This window comes from Hypomesus nipponensis, chromosome 14, assembly GCF_054491055.1.
Source record: "Hypomesus nipponensis isolate SF chromosome 14, ASM5449105v1, whole genome shotgun sequence".
Taxonomy (NCBI): Eukaryota; Metazoa; Chordata; class Actinopteri; order Osmeriformes; family Osmeridae; genus Hypomesus; species Hypomesus nipponensis.
In genome coordinates, this window is record NC_140374.1 from 19,436,424 (window position 1) to 19,456,150 (window position 19,727).

General features: G+C 39.4%; 3 protein-coding genes across 7 annotated transcripts; 2 read left to right on the forward strand and 1 right to left on the reverse strand.

The window, feature by feature from the left end:
- Window positions 1–182: 182 nt before the first annotated feature.
- pgghg (protein-glucosylgalactosylhydroxylysine glucosidase) lies at window positions 183–6,186 on the forward strand. Of its 4 annotated transcripts, none has more exons than XM_084673125.1 (14): window positions 183–575; window positions 820–1,118; window positions 1,661–1,871; window positions 2,015–2,447; window positions 2,558–2,677; window positions 3,009–3,140; window positions 3,230–3,341; window positions 3,539–3,611; window positions 3,678–3,814; window positions 4,011–4,144; window positions 4,237–4,332; window positions 4,446–4,543; window positions 5,005–5,216; window positions 5,589–6,186. In XM_084673125.1, the coding sequence occupies exons 2-14, from the start codon at window positions 872–874 to the stop codon at window positions 5,663–5,665; spliced, it is 2,082 nt and encodes a 693-aa protein (XP_084529251.1). In that variant the 5' UTR covers window positions 183–575; window positions 820–871; the 3' UTR covers window positions 5,666–6,186. The 4 variants fall into 4 exon arrangements, with proteins under 4 accessions (XP_084529251.1, XP_084529250.1, XP_084529253.1 ...); XM_084673124.1 differs by having other exon boundaries at window positions 853–1,118; XM_084673127.1 differs by having other exon boundaries at window positions 183–364.
- Window positions 6,187–6,858: 672 nt separating this feature from the next.
- LOC146259048 (ubiquitin-conjugating enzyme E2 Q2-like) lies at window positions 6,859–13,490 on the forward strand. Of its 2 annotated transcripts, none has more exons than XM_084672235.1 (13): window positions 6,859–7,107; window positions 8,128–8,232; window positions 8,391–8,513; window positions 8,599–8,655; window positions 8,740–8,895; window positions 9,017–9,101; window positions 9,221–9,281; window positions 9,474–9,564; window positions 9,649–9,707; window positions 10,078–10,126; window positions 10,218–10,313; window positions 10,488–10,554; window positions 10,642–13,490. In XM_084672235.1, the coding sequence occupies exons 1-13, from the start codon at window positions 6,949–6,951 to the stop codon at window positions 10,671–10,673; spliced, it is 1,140 nt and encodes a 379-aa protein (XP_084528361.1). In that variant the 5' UTR covers window positions 6,859–6,948; the 3' UTR covers window positions 10,674–13,490. The 2 variants fall into 2 exon arrangements, with proteins under 2 accessions (XP_084528361.1, XP_084528362.1); XM_084672236.1 differs by having other exon boundaries at window positions 8,740–8,880.
- A 60-nt stretch (window positions 13,491–13,550) lies between these two features.
- scamp5a (secretory carrier membrane protein 5a) lies at window positions 13,551–19,605 on the reverse strand. The gene is made up of 7 exons (XM_084672237.1): window positions 19,465–19,605; window positions 18,473–18,540; window positions 17,986–18,105; window positions 16,962–17,118; window positions 16,751–16,852; window positions 16,312–16,429; window positions 13,551–16,100 (listed from the first exon to the last, which is right to left on the reverse strand). Exons 2-7 carry the CDS (start codon window positions 18,477–18,479, stop codon window positions 15,912–15,914), a joined length of 693 nt encoding a protein of 230 aa, XP_084528363.1. The 5' UTR covers window positions 18,480–18,540; window positions 19,465–19,605; the 3' UTR covers window positions 13,551–15,911.
- Window positions 19,606–19,727: the final 122 nt, after the last annotated feature.

Here is a 19,727-nt window from a genome sequence, read left to right on the forward strand (position 1 = left end):
ATGGATTGCTGATTAAAACTGAAGAAGTAGGCTACTTCGAGATAACCTATGAACTTTTGATGGACACGTTTTTCAACAAAAATACATCCATAAAATAAATCCAATCCGCACTCTCATAATCCTGTTCAGACATGCGAATTTACCGAAGTCTGGTTATGACCACAAGCATAGTCCCACCTACTCGACATAGCAAAACTGGTTGGAAGCACAGTTTTACTAGTTTCTTTTTACAAACACACGGTTTCTCTTCGGATTACTCAGATTGATCGTTGCAACGGTAACAGTAAACGTATCATCAAATCGTCAATGTTACTTTTTGCACAGCGTTCCTCCTTTTGCATACGGAGGCACCCCTTCTCTTCACGTAAGAGTGCGACAAGACCATGAGAATATTGCAAGGACTTTCATGGAAAATACATTCCATGTGTTCACTGCAAAATTGTCCTTTCTAGAGTGGCAAGTAAAGACACTTTGACATTGTCTCTGAGACTTTTACGGATTCTCTATATTATTTTACTCATCTCTTTTGAAATGATATTGGTATTTCAGTATATTTTGCGTCTCATTGTTTTGTGGTGAGGTGATCCATTTTACTCATACGGCTTGAATCTGTCGCTGTTAGCCAATGTTTAACTCGCTCTCAAATCATGCCAATCATGCGTAACTATACTAACCTTTGATGCCTACCAATGCAGAAGTTATTTTGTGAACTGTCAAGTTTGTGTCATTTGTTGACATAAGTACTAACTTTTAGCCAATATGATTATAATATCATTTTTTATGGTAGTTGTGTGTGTCTGTGTGTGACTTTTGTTCCAGGTACTTTATTGTTTAACCTTTAATCTTTCAAAGTGGACCGCACCTCCACACGATGGCCACTGATAAACCAGACCCCTACATCTTCAGCACAGATACATTACCCAATGACCCCCGCTACCTACCTCCACTGGCCAATGGGCTGCTTGGCTGGACAGTGTATAACAAAATCATGCACATGGGTGGAGTGTATAATGGCGAAAGTGGGGACTGTCACCGGGCAGATGTTCCCTGCCCCCTTGCTGTGACCATGGAGACAGAGGAGCAAAGCAAGCACACCTACACCCTTAACACCCGAACAGGTAATAGTCGGCCTGTAGGCTTTGTGCTTTTGATACTGTATCTGGTCACAGTTTTTCCTTCTACTAATTCACCATGACGCAGAGTCTACTGTTGGCATAGCTAAGGGGTCCCCAAACTACGGCTTGCAGGGCGAATATGGCCCGCTCACACATTTGGACCAGCCCTCTGAACAATGCCAGAGACATATTTTAAAAATATAATTTTAAATAGGCCTATATGTTTTAATCATATATCATATCTGTATTTCATAATGAAGGTTGGCTTTCAAACTAAAATTTCCCTTAATTATTACCTATTAAAATTTCCCTTATAATAAAATCTCCACAATAATACTGGTAGTTACTCCGGCCCATGTCATTTTCTGTTACAGACCGACCCGGCCCCAAGAAATTAAAAATGATCTGGCCCTTGCAGGAAAAAGTTTGGGGACCCCTGGCATAGACTATAAACTGGAGCACTGCTGCTATGAATTAGTATCTACTGCTTATAGCATCACTCCTATTCTTTCTCTGTCTCCCTTTCTTATATGTTTGCCTCACAGGTGTGTTCACACACTCGTTTAGCACTGCTAGCGTCACTGCTTCACAGTCTTTCTATGCTCATCGGCACCATACCAACCTGTTGGTCATGGAGATTTTGCTGGTGCGTCAGGAAGCCTCACAGGAATCAGTCACGGTGAAGCTGAAAAGTTCATACACACCTCACAGTAAAGACATTATTTTCCAGTCTGCACCAGATTATAAAGGTGGGAGGTGAGGATATGCTCTGTGTAAAAACAAAGAAAACATACTTTTTTTGTGTGTAGAAAAATGGTTATCTAATGGGAACATTCTTCCTTTCTTTAAGAGTCAGATTGGCATTTAGATACCACACTGTATTTTTTTTAATCCACCAGGCACATTCATGGACAGACCACCACAGCTGAGGTCCCTGGAGGTACATGTACCAGTGTACACATGATATGGACCCCTACAATGCCCTCTCTGACCTTGCAACCGGAGCAGAGTCAGTCTCGCTGGGGGTTCATTGTAGCATTGTCCAACAGTGCAGAGGGGGCCGAGGCTCATTATGACAGAGGTCTGGAGATGATGGAATTTGGGGACCTTTGTCCTTCCCACCAGCGGGCCTGGGAGGAGCTATGGACGGACAGCTTGGTGGAGCTAACTGGACCTGATACACTTAGTAGGGCCCTGATTGGCTGCATGTTTTACCTAATCAGTGCCTTCCCTTACCTACATGAGGCCTCTAAGTTTGGGGGGGTCAGTCCTGGAGGTCTGTCTAATGGAGGGGAGGGGCAGGACTACTGGGGTCACGTGTTCTGGGATCAGGTGAGATTTGTGTCTACTGTAAACTTCAAAGAGTGACTGCTGCTTTTACAAAGATGTGGAGCCAATGGGTAAAATCGTATCTACCCCATCCCTCTCTCACCCCCGTGTAGGACACATGGATGTATCCCAGTATTGCTCTCTTCTACCCTAAGTTTGCCCGGGCTGTGCTGGAGTATAGGGTGAGCACAGTGGACGGTGCCAAAGACAATGCAGAGAAGCAGGGATACAAGGTAAAGAATAGGGGTGGAGGAAAAATCGCGATTCAGTCTTCTAGCGATACACTTTGATTCACAAATGTAAAAAATCAATATCATATATATTTTTTTTAAATTAAAAATCCCAAAGAATCTCGAATCGATTCGTAACCCCAACGAATCGAATCGTGAGGTACCAAAAGATTCCCACCCCTAGTAAAGAACGACGCCTGGAGATCTAACTTCTAACCATCTACCAAAGGGTTCATGAAAGCATCTCTGAATCAGTCAAATCTTGTGAACGCTCGTGTGATGTGATAAGGCCTGCTGCAGTGGACCTTCTTTTGAACAGATGGTATCCTAACAGGGACTCAAGTTCCCGTGGGAGAGTGCTGTGTCAGGAAGAGAGGTTTGTCCCGAGGACATCTATGGAAAACAGGAAATCCATATCAATGGAGATATCACCCTTGCTTTTCAACACTACCTTTACCTCACACAGGTATTTACATGATCCGTGTTGTTCGTTTCGCGAGTGTAGTCTCTGTCCTCTGTCCACCTTTGTACAGTTGCTTTGTCTGACTGTTCCAGGATCTGTCCATGTTCACTGAAGGCAGAGGCAGTGAAGTGATTTGGGGGGTGGCAGATTACTGGGTTTCTAGAGTAACCTGGAACTCAGAAGACGAGAAATATCACATCTTGGGTAAAGTGACATTGACGATATTGTATGAAGCCACTTTACGGGCAATATTTCAAATTTTCTGATGATATAACTGTCCTTGAAGTATTAAGAATACCATAGAACACTTCCAAAACAATTGTGTAAATATGCCCTGATTTTAGAGAAGTTAATATGTATAGCTTTTCATTCATTGTCCAACTTGTTTCCTTGTCTCTCAGGTGTCATGCCACCTGATGAGTATTACTACAATGTCAACAACTCTGTGTACACTAACACAGTGGCCAAATTCAGGTACAAAAATGTGCTCATTCACCAGGACCCAAAATGCATGACATTTTAATATTCTCTGTCTCTTAGTCTCCAGTTTGCTGTGGAGTTGGCTGGTCTCCTCCATTACCCAGCACCCCCAGAGTGGCAGCAGATAGCTGACCGAATCAAAATTCCATTTGACCCAGAAATTAAATATCACCCTGAATTTGATGGCTATAAGAAAGGTGAGCTTTCTCTGTAAAAAGTCCTGTCAACTGAATAATGAATAATAACTAATTGACTGTCAATCAAAGTTTACGGGAAGAAGCTATCTGTTGGTCCAGATTTTAAAACCTCAGACGATAGCTTTGTCCATTGTTAGGATGGTATACCATGAAGTTCTTTTTTATAGTGATGTTAAATGTGCTGTCGGCTTCCCAGGTCACCCAGTGAAGCAGGCAGACACAGTGATGTTGGGTTATCCTCTGGGCCTGCCAATGACTCCAGAGGTCAGAAGGAATGACCTGGAGTTATATGAGGCTGTCACAGATCCCCATGGTCCAGCCATGACATGGGTAAATTACCGACTAATTTGCACTCTAAATGTCAATTATAATACATGCAACAGTAACATGTAATGCTTTGAGTTTATCTCTCCCATTGCAAGAGTATGTTTGCAGTAGGCTGGCTGGAGCTTGGAGAGGCTGAGAAAGCTCAACAAGAACTTCAGAAGTGCTTCAAAAACATCCAGGGCCCATTCCAGGTTAGAGTGATGTCGATTATGCCCGCTGAACTGAACTATCTCCTTCTTTCTGTCGCTCTTTGTTCCATGAATATGGCTTGTGAGTATGTGTGTTCAATTACTTTTATTTTAAGGTATGGAGTGAGTCAACAGATGGTTCTGGTGCAGTCAACTTTCTCACAGGCATGGGGGGATTTCTGCAAGCTGTGCTGTTTGGCTATACTGGCTTCAGGTCAGTTTTACCCTCTCACCATACTTTTCATAAACCTTTAAGCTTAATTTATACTTATATCGCCAACACTTTTGAAATGGTCGCCGACGAAAAAAAAAAGTGTCGCTCAGACTGCTGCATTTATGCTTCGGCAAACAGTCGCCTGTGCTCAAGGTTCGCGTGATGTAAACAGAATCATTTTACCGTTACATTCATAGCTATGGTTACATTGTTAACGCTTTGCAGCCTAGGTGATCAATCAGAGAAACTGGCCATTTAGAATTTTCACTATGTGACGACATCACCACTAGTAGAAATTTCTCCTGGTAGGTGACACTTCCATGCGATGGTTAAAAGTGTCGACCGTGACATCATTTCTGTCGGCGACCTTTTCAAAAGGGTCTGCGACCTAAGTATAAATTGGGCTTTAGTCCAACAAAAGAGTGTACCTTAACTCTATCACTTATGTTTTGTCTTTTCAGAGTACAGAAGGATTGTCTTGCCTTTGCCCCACTCCTGCCCAATGACATATCTCAGCTTTGTATAAGGGGTGTAAGTTACCTTGGTGCTAAGATGGACTGGTTGGTAAGGGGACAGGAAGTGTGCATTATTCTGAGGGAAAAGGAAGATGCCAAACCCTGTGCTCTGCAGGTCATTCTGAAATCCTCAGGAACCAAAATCCCTCTCATACCAGGTAATACCAGCTCCAAACAGTGCAAAAATGCTGATGTTTATGAAGCATGCATCACTCATGAAGTATTTGCTGGTGCTGCATAGTAGCTCAAATTTATGAAAACTGTGTATGACAGTAAGTCAAGCTGGTTAATTTCAGTCTTTAAAAGTTGTGTGATTTGACGGCTCCTATTCATTCATTACAATCTTAAAAGCTTTATTTGTTAAAGTGGTAATTTTCCCAGATGTAAAAATGATCAATCAGGGAACTGTACAAAGTTTGACAAAACATTGACACCTGGAGAGTGTTTGATTAACTTAGTCTAAAAACTCTTTTTTTATTCCCAACACGATGACTACAACTTACTCTTTCTTTTACTGGCTGTTTCCTCAGGAAAACCAGTGACTTTTCCTCAAGAGGCGGGGGAAATCTGTAGACTGGACTCAACGTTGTCTTGTGGGCCAAACTGAGGAATGTACTGTATTTATACTGTGTTTATTTGATAGTAGGGGATGTGCACTTAAATGCCACAAAACCGCTGTAGTCCATTTCTTCATGTTTTTTTAATACACTTTGATACAATCTACATACATTATAAAAACAGGAATGCATTTTATTCCTAATATGATACTATAATAAATTGTGCTTGAAATATACCAACCATCAGGACTCTGTGAGTCTGGATCACACATACACTTTATTGACAGATAAATCTTAATTCACGAATCTGTCTTTGGGGTTCATGCATGGTTGAGTAGTCAATTTTAAACTTGATTAAATGTAAAACAATGTTAAAACAGTCGTAGTTCATGTCCCCGTGACAACAGTTCTGAGAGGGTATCAACATACTTTGCCATTACATGGTTAATTAGAAAGGATTTGTTGAGCGAACATGTGTGAGGCAGATTGAGGCGTCTATGAATATCCTACCTGCAGTGGCGGATCTAAGGGGTGGCAGCTGCCACCCCAATAAAAAAGACTGCCACCCCAATTATTTTTGTTTTTATGTATTTAGCAGACGCTTTTATTCAAAGCGACTTCCAAGAGAGAGCTTTACAAAAGTGCATAGGTCTCTGATCATAACAACTAGATAGCCCCAAACATTGTGGGTAGCCAAAACATGAAGCATACATTGTGAAAAAACGGTCCCAAAAGGAAGAACCACAAGATCATGCAGTGAAACAAGTTACAATTAAACAACATGAACTTCAATCTTCCCATGGAAAAATATTGTACATTACAGAACATTTCAATAAATAATATGAATGTTACTGTTTAATTTAAACTACAATGTAATAATCATTTTCCGTAGGGTACTTCCATAGTACTGTACCTCCCTACTTTGGGTTTGATTCACCTCCAGGAGGCCACCCAACAACTTCCTTCTGCCACTCCATTGCTACCCCGAATGAAAGTCTCTCGATCCGCCCCTGCCTACCTTGTTGAGAGCTATGCACGTGACTTGTTTTATTTCTAAAATGACAGGCGTGTTACCTGATAGTTTGTATGTTGGAATTGAGTAAAATGGCAATAGCAAAATATATATCATTAGATGTTCGTAGTTTTTATTTTTTTTATTTTTTAAACGAGGGCGGGGGGGGGGGGGGGGGCACTGGTGTAATATATTATTTTCCCTTTCCCTATTCTTTGTTGTTGCTCTCACGCTAACGTGCGAGATTCAGACCCAACTGCGCGGTCGCATTCTGCCTCTACTTCCCCCCTCCCCCGCGGCCTGGCTTGAGATGAGTGGAAGATGTCGGTTTCGGGGCTGAAGGCCGAATTGAAGTTTTTGGAGTCAATTTTTGACCCAAATCACGAACGATTCAGAATCATTGACTGGAAGCCCGATGAGCTTAGTTGTCAGTTCAATGTAACAGGGGAAAAGCTGCTGATAATACACTGCAACATCACGGTAAGAACAGGCCAGCTTCGTTAGCTCAGTAAACCAAACACAGGGTTTGCTGGTACTCGCTAGCTAATAGGAAGCGACAAAAATGACGATTTCGGAATTCAGATCAACACCAGAGAAACCAACAAACCCTCTAGCTTATTTGCTTATTTACCGTAGCGTTGGCTATTTATCAGAATATCAGAGACTGCCACATTCAGCAAAAATTGTGAACTTTATCCAGCCTGTTAAGTAGTTTGTGTCTTGTCTTACAAGAAATGTTACCTAGCTGGCGAGCTAACTTGCCCACAAGGCTAGCCTAGCTAGCGTAGTTAGCTGGCTGCCAGCTAACCTAGCAAGGCAATTTCTGCATAGCGTCAGCTACACTCACTCAGCATAGATTACCATCAAGGAACCCCATCGTTAGCTAGCTTCTCCCTAGCTAACGATGCATGTTGTACATTTATTACTAGTACTTGTTTTTTTTTTTTTACATATAAACAGACAATTGCACAAGGAATATTTGTCAAACAATGCATGGCATGAAATATCAAATTGACTAAGCTAGGTCAGTTAGCTAGCTTTAAGCTTTCACAGCCAGCTGATTTAGGCTATTTGTTTACATGTAGCTTACTGGCTAGTAGCTAGCGTGGTAGACTTCCATGACAACAAATATTATTTCGTAAAGCAATACCTTGTTTAGCAAATGTATGTATTTGTGTTAACCAAGGCTACTTTAAAGGTGACAGGCAAGACCAAGCACAATGCTTATAATTAATTTGGGAAATTGATTATGTAAACTATAAAAAATGTATCCTGAAAAATGGTAGTCCGTGAGCACATTGGCATGGCCTTTACTTATGGAAGTCTGCTTTCCTCAAAGACTGCTGCTCACCCTCTGTGTTTTCAGACTAAATGTCAATCATTTTGCTGTCAAGACATTCCTTGAGTTTACAAACGGGCTGTCCTTAGTGAGTGCTAAATGACTTGCGGAATTCAGATGTAGCCTATATTCAGTCATCTGCTTTCCACTTCATTGTACAGGAGTCCTATCCTTCAACATCCCCAATATGGTTTGTTGACTCTGATGATCCAAGTCTTGCAGAAGTGTTGGAGCGTTTGGAGGATGTAAGGAAAGGCAGCTCTTTGGTGAGTCACATGATTGCCACGGTCTTGGAATCATGCCATCCATTTTTTAAATCATGGACAGGCCCCTACCATGACCCAGCTGATGTGCATCGTTGTGCAGTGTTATGTGAAGCATGTGAACACATCTTCATATTTATTTAATTTTCGTAACTTTCCAGCTCCTTCAGCAGCTTAAGCGACTCATATGTGACCTCTGTCGCCTGTACAACCTGCCTCAACATCCTGATGTAGAAATGCTTGATCAGCCTCTACCAGCCGGGCCCATCAACCCAGAGCGCAAGGTAGTATCATATATTTCAGATCGGTCGATAACGCTAAACAAATGCTCTCAATGCCTCTCCATATAATGTCTCTCCTTCTCGATAGCATGGGCCGGCGGATGAGGTGACATCTGAAGAGGAGGAGGAAGAAGAGATGGGAGAGGTGATTATCTAAGCTCTCTTATGACCTCATGAGTGTTTAGATGACATCGCTGTGCGAATATTCATCTGTGAACTGTGGCCGCAGGACATTGAGGATCTTGACCATTATGAGATGAAAGAGGAGGAGCCCGTAGATGGAAAGAAGTCAGAGGACGATGGAATAGAGAAGGAAAATCTGGCCATCTTGGAGAAGATTCGTAAAAACCAGAGGCAGGACCACTTGAACGTAAGTGCTCATTCGGTAAGGTGCTTTTCTTGTTTTTTTTGGGAGGGGGTAATTGGGCACATTTTGATATTGTGGTTTCATTATTGTAATCAATATCCAGGCAGTTTTGACCACCCATTTTGTTGTTATATTTCAGGGTGCAGTCTCTGGTTCAGTCCAAGCCTCTGATCGTCTTATGAAGGAACTCCGGGAGATCTACAGATCACAGAGTTATAAGACAGGCAAGTGCCAGTTTATTTCAAATGGATTCCCCAACCTTTTATTGGTATACTTATTTATAACTGATTTTCTATTGTGTAAATATTTATTTATTGTCCTGTGTATGTTGTTGTTGATGCAGGTATTTATTCAGTGGAACTAGTCAGTGACAGCCTATATGAGTGGCATGTCAAAATAAGGACGTAAGTTCTCATGTACTAAAAGCAAACGCACACACACACACACACACACACACACACACACACACACACACACACACACACACACACACACACACACACACACACACACACACACACACACACAAATCACTCTAATATTTTTCAGCTTCTGTGTTAGAATCCAACTGAGGTCCAGTTACTTGTACTTTACAGGGTAGACCCAGACAGTCCCCTGCATAGTGACTTGCTGGTCTTAAAAGAGAAGGAAGGCGTGGACTACATTCTACTAAATTTCGCATATAAAGTAAGTGGTCTTCTGTGACTTCAGAAAAGCACCCATGGACATGTATAGCTTCTGAACTGATGTTTTCTTGTTTTGCTTTGGCAGGATAATTTTCCTTTTGATCCACCTTTTGTACGAGTAGTTTCACCTGTGCTCTCTGGAGGGTAAGCTCTCAGTGCCTTTTTTGAATACCAAAGACATAGTATCTAAAATGTGACTAGAACAGTTACACTGGTAAATGATGAAAAATGCGGCAAAATGAATGGCATAAATCCATGATAAAATGTTGGATATATGATCCTAGACAATATTTTATGCAAACGAGGGAAAACATGCTGATGTGGAAAACAATGCTGTAAAAAAAATATATATATATATATATATTTCTTAGATGGTTATGAGTATTATTTGTATTTGTATATAAATGAAAATAATACTGATAACCATCTAAGAAATACACTTATCTGTACATCTGTAACATTCAATAATCAATACTGACAGTCCTTGCTTATTGCATTACATATTCTATTTCAGTTATGTCCTTGGAGGAGGAGCCCTGTGTATGGAACTGCTCACAAAACAGGTTTGTTTTTGTTAACTTTTTTGCATACCCTCCTAACTCCTTAAGTTGACTGCATGATGTGATTTTTGTGTTATTTTGTGTGTTGCACCAGGGATGGAGCAGTGCCTATTCCATAGAATCTGTTATCATGCAGATTAATGCTACCCTAGTCAAGGGAAAAGCCAGAGTGCAGTTTGGAGCCAATAAGGTAACAGAAAAAAACATTGCATGTGTATAATTTGACAGTTGACTATTACGTTTGAGTACTGGCTGCTGGGTGACACGTTTGTTGAGCCATACGTCTCATACGATCTGTGATCAACCTATCTTTCTTTTCTGCACATCAAGTTGTGAACCTACCATGCATTTTATTGTCTTTCAGAATCAGTACAATCTTGCAAGAGCACAACAGTCATACAAATCCCTTGTGCAGATTCATGAAAAGAATGGTACGGGTTGGTTTCCGTAAAATATTGCAGGAATTATCTTTGATTTTGTGCATTAGTCCACATGTATGTTCTTCTTTCCCTCACCAGGCTGGTACACACCTCCTAAAGAGGACGGATAAGAAGCCACTTCCTTAATGCACTGGGAACATGTCTTTGGGTCAAAAGCTTTTTTTTTTTTTTGAACTTTTTTTTGTTCCTTTTGACTAACTGGGAGTATATCATCGTACTCATGGAAACTTTCTGACAAATCCTTCCATCTTGTTGACTCAGTAGACTCATTTGGCTGTACCACTGAGGGAAAGGGACTCCTTCCTCGCTTTGCTTTCCTTCTCGACTTCCTCAAGGTGAAGGAGCTGAACAGCAGCGGTCGTACATCTTTAAATATGCTCATTTTTTTTCTCAAAAGCTTTTCCCCCTTAAATTGCGAAGAAACCGCATGTCTGCTTGAAAAAGTGGGCTCGACCATCCTCAAAGTGAGTACCTATCTGACACCAGATGGGGCAAAGTCAAAGAGAAACTGGTTTGTATCTTCATCCTCCTTTTAGTTCAAGCTGCCAGCTCTGACAGTCAAGGCAAAGGGATTTTAACAAAAGCTTTTGTGAAATCATTTAAATTGGAAGATGGATACTGAAGATGTTTAAGTGATGTGCCACTGCTATAAATTCTATTGATGGCTTTTTTTTCCTTATTTTGTGTAAAATGTACTGGTACAAAATGCATTGTAAAACATATTGTACTCTGAAAATGATACTTGCTGGATTTATGATCCTTGTATAAGAATGTTACTGAAAGGTGAGTGCGCAGGGGTGGTCTTGGAAATTTGATTGGATAGCACAGTCCCTATATTCTAGCACTATCTTGTAGCACGAGGCCATTTACCCAATTACCACAAGACCAACGTTTGTGAAAGTAAAGCTTAATCCTTGCAATGCATTATTGAGACTGAGCTGCAAACAGCATTTGTGAATGGATTCACCTGTCTAAAATGTAACTTTTGGAAGTAGTGATGCGCTTATCCAGAATGTAGTTATGCTATGCCAGGGTTCTCCAATCCTGGTCCTCGAGGGCCGCTGTCCTGCATGTTTTAGATGTTTCCCTGCTCCAGCACACCTGATTCAAATGAATGGTCATTACCCGGCTTTCACAGAGCTTGATAACAACCCATTCATTTGAAACAGGTGTACTGGAGCAGGGAAACATCTAAAACATGCTGGATAGCGGCCCTCGAGGACCAGGATTGGAGAACCCTGTTCTATACCATAAGAGCAAAACATGGGTCTCTAAAATAATTTTGAGAGTATTTTGACCTCCCTTGCTATTGTTTGATCTCCCAGATAACTTGTATAATGGTTAATGTATTGCCTTTTCTCCATGAACATACAGGTTAGGTTGTACAATTAAACAGCTAAACCATGGTTCACTGGTTAGCTATTGTAACAGAAAGGGGCCTTAAAGTAGTTATTTGTGGTATTTGTGGATCTGTACAGTTTATTCTACATTCTTGCAGCAAAATTGTTACATATTCTCAGTCTTAAAGGTAATTATGGTAGCTGCCCCCCCCCCCCCCCCTTAACACACTTGCAACTTTATTCTGTCAAGGATTTCAGAGCACCCTTTTAGCCCCTGTGGCCCTTAAGTAAAATAGTGTAATTGAGTATTAAGAATGAAGAGCAGGGCTTTTTCCCTTTACCAAGGATATGTTATGATAACTCGTTTGGTGTGTATTATATTGGAAATTATCACTGTACTTGCTCTTAACAGAAATTTAGGATGCCCTTACCATTCAGTTATTTTCTTTACATAAAATATACACATTTTCAGTGCTATATAGTTTTCATGGTAATAGAAAATAGACTGTTGTTCTATGAGGTCTTTGTGCATTTATTTTTATTTTTTTACCTCTTTCTGAAGATGTGGTGTTTAACTGGCAAAACTCAGGTAAACAAACTGTATGCTTTGCAAGGGATCGACTCATGAACACTGCATTTCGGTTTATTACCTTGAAATACTTTGCGTTTCTCGTTTCCTATTTACTCAATTTTCAAAGATGACCTTCGTTAAGAGCTTCATAATGTGGCTTTGTCCCTGTTGATTTTATGTCATGCGTGGTCAGCAAAGAGTGAGTTTTGTAATTTGTAGGTCAGATTACACAATTTAACAGGGCCAATTTGCATGATGTCGACCCAATGCTTTGGCTTCTATAAAGTTAGCAATTTCATCCTCACACAGAACTAACTTTGTGTTTTTTTTTTTGTAGGGATGGTTAATGTCCCTCATTAATGGAAATGGCATTTGCACAAACTGAAAAAAAAACGTGCCTAGAGAGGTCAACATAATAACACAAATCAAGTTTGGAATGTCAGATTTCCATATCAAAAATATTTCTTTGTTTGGGCAAACTGTTCTGTAATTCTGTATTGTATAAATTGTGTAAAATGTTTGACTCGTACAGGTTCTGCAGTTTGTCGGGCCAACAAAGGGGGAGGGTTTAAAATCTCATGAAAATTTGCCAACAGCTATGCTCATCTCCAAAGCCTTGTCCAGTTACTGCCTGGAATAGAAGACTGGTAAACCATGATCAGTTCAGGGTGTCATTACAAACAAGTGGAAGCTGTTGACACAGCCATGTAACAATTTCTCACTTAACCAGCAGTTAAGTCAGTGGGGGTGGGTTTAAGAGATCATCCAGTTTTGATAGTCTTGCTGTGGTGAATAGATTTGCACGCTTCTCTGTAACTGGACAGTGTATTGAAAAATTTAATCTATCCCAATTGTAATTTCTGTTCCTGGCACCAACATATAGTGAACAGATTATCAAGTTTTGCACCATTGGCATGCTTTGGTTTTATTTTTCTTTCCATTTTAAGATATGTTTTGAACATGTACAGCAATTAGTAAACTTGCATCAAGTTTATGAATAAAGAATTTTAAGATTTTGGGTGTTTTATTTTTCTAAATGTATGACTTGTAGTAGGTGAAACATTTTAAGACACAAATTGCAACAACATTTTATTATCCTTCAGGAAAATAATAATACACATAAAAGTTTGTTCCCCTTGGACTTGAGGAGAGACAGGCCTCCTGTGTTCGCGTATAATCCAACTGATGACAATATGTACTCATGTATACTATATATTTTATCAATGTAATTACCTTGCCTAAAGTTGAAGTGTCTATATGTTAGAATTCATAATACATATGAAACAACAGATCAGGATAAGTGGGGTTGTTTAGGGGTGGCATTTAAAAGATGCAAGGGTAAACCAGCATAAAAACAATAAATAAACAGTGCTGTTCAATGTGCTGTTGTTCATCTCATCTCCAAGTGTACAGATATCGCAAGATAAGCAAGACAGCACCAACATCAACAACCACACATACTGCATCTTATGTACACATGGCACAAGGTTTGGACTGATTCACAAATTCACCAAAACCACATGACTTAATATACACTGACAACTTTTCTGTTTGTGTCTTTGTAGATCCTAAACATTTAAAACGGCTTTATTCACCAAGTGCATGTTATAACAGATGACAAGTCATGTGCATGGCAAAGTATTAGGATTTAGATAATGGGTAGGTTTGCTGGTGCAATATTACGTTGTCTTGTGGTAGCTATAGCATAATCTATTTTACAGACCACTAATTCTATGAGATGAATGTTTATCTTGTTTTTTACTGACCCTGCATATTTGGACTGGGCTGCTTTAGTACAGTACTCCTAATTATATTGCTAATATGCACATGAATTAAGCAAGTCACACTGTACTGTGAGTTAAGTTATTCCAGTGTAGAAACAGAATTCCTCAATAAAAAGAATGAGCACACTATATGATTTTCAGACACATTACCAACAACCATGAAGAAACATAGAAAATAACAGCCTCATACGCACTCTCGTACATCATAGAAAATACACACACAATGGAGGTATTTACACAAATGTTTTAGATAAAGACTGAGACACAAATAAACCTAAACACAATCTGACAGGACAATTCACAGGTTTAGAAATACTAGCATACATCTGTTCCATTATCACATGTGCCTATTACTGTATACTCATTGTTATATCCATCAATTCATTTAGGAGTACACTTTATTCAAGATACATGGCAAAACTTTGCACTGTAATAAGATGAATGCTGTATCTATACAGACAATTAATAATGAGCCTAATGAGACAACAGGAGGTCCTTCCCATTCCAGTTTGAAAACAAAGGTTTGCGATAATACTGTACTCTATGTTGCTCATATCACATCTACTCAGGTACAAACATTGACAGCCACAGTATATATTCACTGGTACAGTCTAAAATCCGGAAATCAAAAACATTATTATCGTTTAAGCATTCTGTTGACAGCAAGGATTTACTATTGGGCACAAACATCCATAACATCTGACAATACCACTGATAGTCCATCTACAACAGTACATATTTCCATTGGGACAGTAAGACTTCATTTTGAAAGTGTTTATCTCTGTGCCATTTGACGGCAAAAGTATTTTAGTCACAGGTTTATTATTAAAATATTACTCGTTGATTTTGAATGTTATTTACTCCTAATTTTTAACCTGAATGTGCTTAATTTGATCCATGTAAATCCATAGTAGTTGTTTAACTGATAGTTAACAGCGTAGTAGCAATGCTCCTCTAAATTGTGAATGCTGAGAAACATCAACATTAGTGATGAGAAACAGCCCGGAACTTGAGATTCTACGGCAGCAGAACAGAAAGTCCCATGTATGTCTGATGTAAAAGGTTAGGTAGGTTAAACAAACTGGACAACTATCAAATTTCCTGAGAATCTAAGAAATATAAAATTCAATATGGACAGAAATGTGATAGATGTAATCAAAAAAATATTTTTGATACAATGTTATGTATATCTGATGGTAACTTGTATAACTGTTTTCTTATAATACAGTAATGCAACAGTATTAAGTGGTTCTCAAATATACATAAAGTGTTACAATCTTACCTCATTTAAGAGCTTAAGACAAAAAAAGCTTTCAAAATCAGACCAATTTTTGTAAATAGTGGCATCTACTGGGAGATTATTCATTAGATTTATATTAATCAACGTGTTGGCAATTAAAGTTACTTTAAGATGTATTGAAAATGAGACATGGCAATATATTGTCCTAATTGTTCTAAGAAAAGGGGTAAGTAGTGTTGTCTGAAGCCTTATCACTAGTGTAATTGCAGAACAAAAAAACAAAAAAACTTTCATGATCTGTTTTAATTAAAACCCAATTCATATATATATAGGGCACCTAAATCTCTGTTCTCATGATCATCCCTTTTTTGTCTCTCCTCTCCTTGTACTCACTTCTCCATTTCCTCAGTGCCCTACATCGGTTCGTCGTAGTTGTAGGTGGGTGCTGCTGAGTACTGTTGCTGTTGCGCTGCTCCCTGGGCGGCGCCCACAACTGCCTGTTGGGCAGCTGCCTGGACATGCGGGTTCTTCCAAGCCCCAGAAGCCCACTCATCTTTAGCTTGGCTCATGCTACCTCCACTTCCACGATAGAAGTTGTGGACCTTCAAATAACCGGGTACAAATGTTTGGGATAGTCATGTTACAACGAGTGAAATCAGAATCATGCGACCGCTCTCGATATGGGGTCTACTGCGGTCCCGTTTGATGAGGCCCCTTTATCACTTGGAGAACCCCAGTCCTACCGCATCGCTAAACACACTAAGGTCAGTGAGTAAACAAACAGTTCTAGTTTAACGGGAGATTCTGTCGTACCTTAGTGAGGGCAATGAAGGAGAGCACTGCCACAGCAGTGAACATGATGGTGGGGATCAGCATTACCACAGCCGAGCCAACGTTTGTGCTGAAGAAGGTGATGGTAGCCAGCCAGCCACTGGTGGGGAAGAAAAAACGAAAGGTTAATTCAGGATAGTTAGCTTACTGTGCAAAGGAATATGCCTCCAAATTAACAGTCATGCCACATCTTACAGCTCAGACAGTAATTGTTTAATTACGACAATTCTACTGTGGGATCATTTCTGTGATATTAAGCCAACTGATCTATTAGTACACATAAACTACCAAGTCAAAGCCTCATAACCATATCTCTGTGCCATTCCAGTTTCTGCTTTGTTTATTTGCCAACATTACACATACAGTATAGATTTTCTACCCTTTGTTGTCTAATAATAAACTGAATGAAAGTAGAACATACCACACTCCCCAGCCAGGGATTCCCACAGTTTGGATGATACTGATTACAACCTGGGCCATGAAGACGAAGAAGAATGCCATGAAGTTGAAGGAGCTGTCGGTCCTGTAGAATATATGAATATGTTGCTGTTTTCACAATTGTTGACACTGAAGAATCACCAAATAAAGAAAATTTAAAATCAGCAAGGTGAATTTAAATGCTGTGTACGTACTTGAGGGCCTTGTAGATGGGTCTGAACCAGCATACATAGGAGCAGGGGGTAAAGAGGATGAGCCATAGGATGGCCATACCAAAGTTAGTGGCTCCACCCCCGCCACACATCCATGCCAGGCAGCCAATCAGATTAACAGCCAAAGTTGCACTGTTCACTGTTAACACCACACAGGAAATAAATGCATGACTGGTAAAACTTGGATCATTTGATAAAATAGTGCATCATTATGACCCATAAAGGATGATGCGAAGATTAATACAGATTTGAGCATAATGTATTTAAAAAAAGATCTATATTATCAATTGTGTAAACATGAGTAAAAATTAAGGTGGGAAATTGTTTAGAAAATCTTCTCTAACAAGGCATCTATATTAAACTATATTAAACTACATTTACCTCTATTATACTCAACACACAATACAATTGCTACACAAAACACCACTATCTAATGGTAAGCTAATACGTTATTTATATTTCAGATAAGACTTACATAGGTTTTTCAAATAATTCCAAACCCGAGTGACAGTGAAAAATGTCTGTATCCTGTATCCTGTATGTGTCATCCATTTCATTAATAGACAAAATCAGTTCCTGTTATCTAGTCAGTTATATACTGTAGAAAACAATTAATAGGTAGGGTCAGATATGACACTGTAAAATGCTGTTATTATTTCAAAGTCAGGTGGAAGAAAATCTATCTATATCACATATGGTACACATATAGTGACATTAGTTTGACACAAGTTGTATTAAAACTAGAAAACTTGTCAAGCTTGTTTTCCCCTCTCTCATAATGTTTTGGGATAAACAAGAGAGACGACGCTTGAGCAAACATCCGCTTGTGAGGGGTTGAATTATGTTGAGCAAAATTCACACAATGAATCTAAGCGATGGATACGGGACCATAACTTAATCATATCAAAAATATAATGTCATAACTATAATGAATATATATTCCAAATAGAGAGAAGGTGTTAGATGCTCAATGAATCCTGTCAACCCCGTTCATAGCAACACTCACATATCCATAGATAATAAAGCCTCTTGCACATGGTGCGGTGTACATCTGGGATCTCGTTGAAGTCTTGATAAAAGCATGGCTTCAAGGGGATGAAGCGAGGCAGGGGTGGGAAATTGTTTTCTGTGATAGAAGAACACTGTTGTTACTTATCAAAACTATTTCTATAAGACAGTTCTGAAAAGACCTAAAGAGGTAGCGTATATGAACCAAGTGTACTTACTTACAGTAACTCATGAGTAAGCAATTTCAATAAGCACCCTCTGGATACAATAGTTTAGTAAACTAAGTGAACTAAGCATGAACTACAATGGCAATGGAAAAGTTGAATTGTAATCTATGAAAATCATATAGGCAGCTTATACAAACAGTTTAGGAATATACTCATGTTAATCGTCCATTGTTTGTAAATCTGGATGCATAACAATAAAACAATACATTCTCAAAATGGTCCACAAAACGACATGACATGATTGGGACTGGGTCTTACCTGCCATTGTGACAGTTGACAGTGGTCCTCCTTTTAGGAAGATATATTACAAACCTCAGTCTTAAAGGCTGTTTACAAAAACGGCATAGAACATAGATACTGCATTAGTAAATTAGTGAATGCATGCAATACAAGTTTATTATGCATTAAGATCATAAAGCATTTGAATCATATAGGGTACAGTGAATTGCACAGGCTACACAAATAATGGAAATACTCATTTAATGATTCCACAAAATGATGGAGTAGGCTCCATTGGTAGGCTACTCAAGCGGAAACTAGGTGCTTCCAATATGCGCCCCAAGTCTAAATCCCTTCTTTAAATTATGGAAATACAAAAACAATTGACATAATTTCGACAGAGCTGCAAAAATGTCCATGCATACATGGCCTTCTGAAACATGTGGGCCTTCATCGCTTTGCGTTGCTTATACTCTCTTTACACAGGCTATCCTACCCATTGCTCTGTCAAATATTCTGCCAAATGTATGTAATGCTATCAAATTCCACAATTCGCATTGTAACGCATTTTCAAACCAATGCCTTAAGTCTAAAATGTGCCATAGAGGTGAGGCTATCATGAAGGGCATTTTCTCAACATCATTCTGAACATCAAAATAAAATGGTAGCCTTGCCCTTAATCTGATCATAAAAGAAGCATAAAGAAAACGTTTTTTGTATTTTTATAATGCATTATAAGGACATGATACATTATATTTTAGATGTCATGTTAAAGATGAGGATGCTCTACGTTAAACAGTTGAATGGAGGACTAGCAATGGAGAAAGCGCCCTTCAGAGGAGCACGAATGCACAATGATGATGAACGCTATAAAAACGTCAAATCCAGTTATTGCAGCAAGATTGTTTTTAGATTTTCGAATACACCAACACAGTTAGACTATTTTTGTAGCGAGTCGGCTGTAATACTATCCGAGTTGCAGTTGAATGTGAATGAAATGACATTATAATACTTTTGAATGTATTCCTTACCTCACTTTATTGCAAACAAAGTGCTTACAATGCAACGTCCTTATTTAGCATTAAATTAATTCTTCGGTTTCAACAATCAGCGCTTAAAACGAGCATATAAGAGCACACACAGCCGATTAAATCTGTTTCCTTTCAGCGGAGGTTCGCGAGTAGAATCATCACGTGACGTCACGTTTGTCTTTACGCACATAACCATTCCACAAGCTATGGTTTGAGAAAACGGATTTGTTGCTGGCCAGAACTGACCAACAAGAAAACCGCTT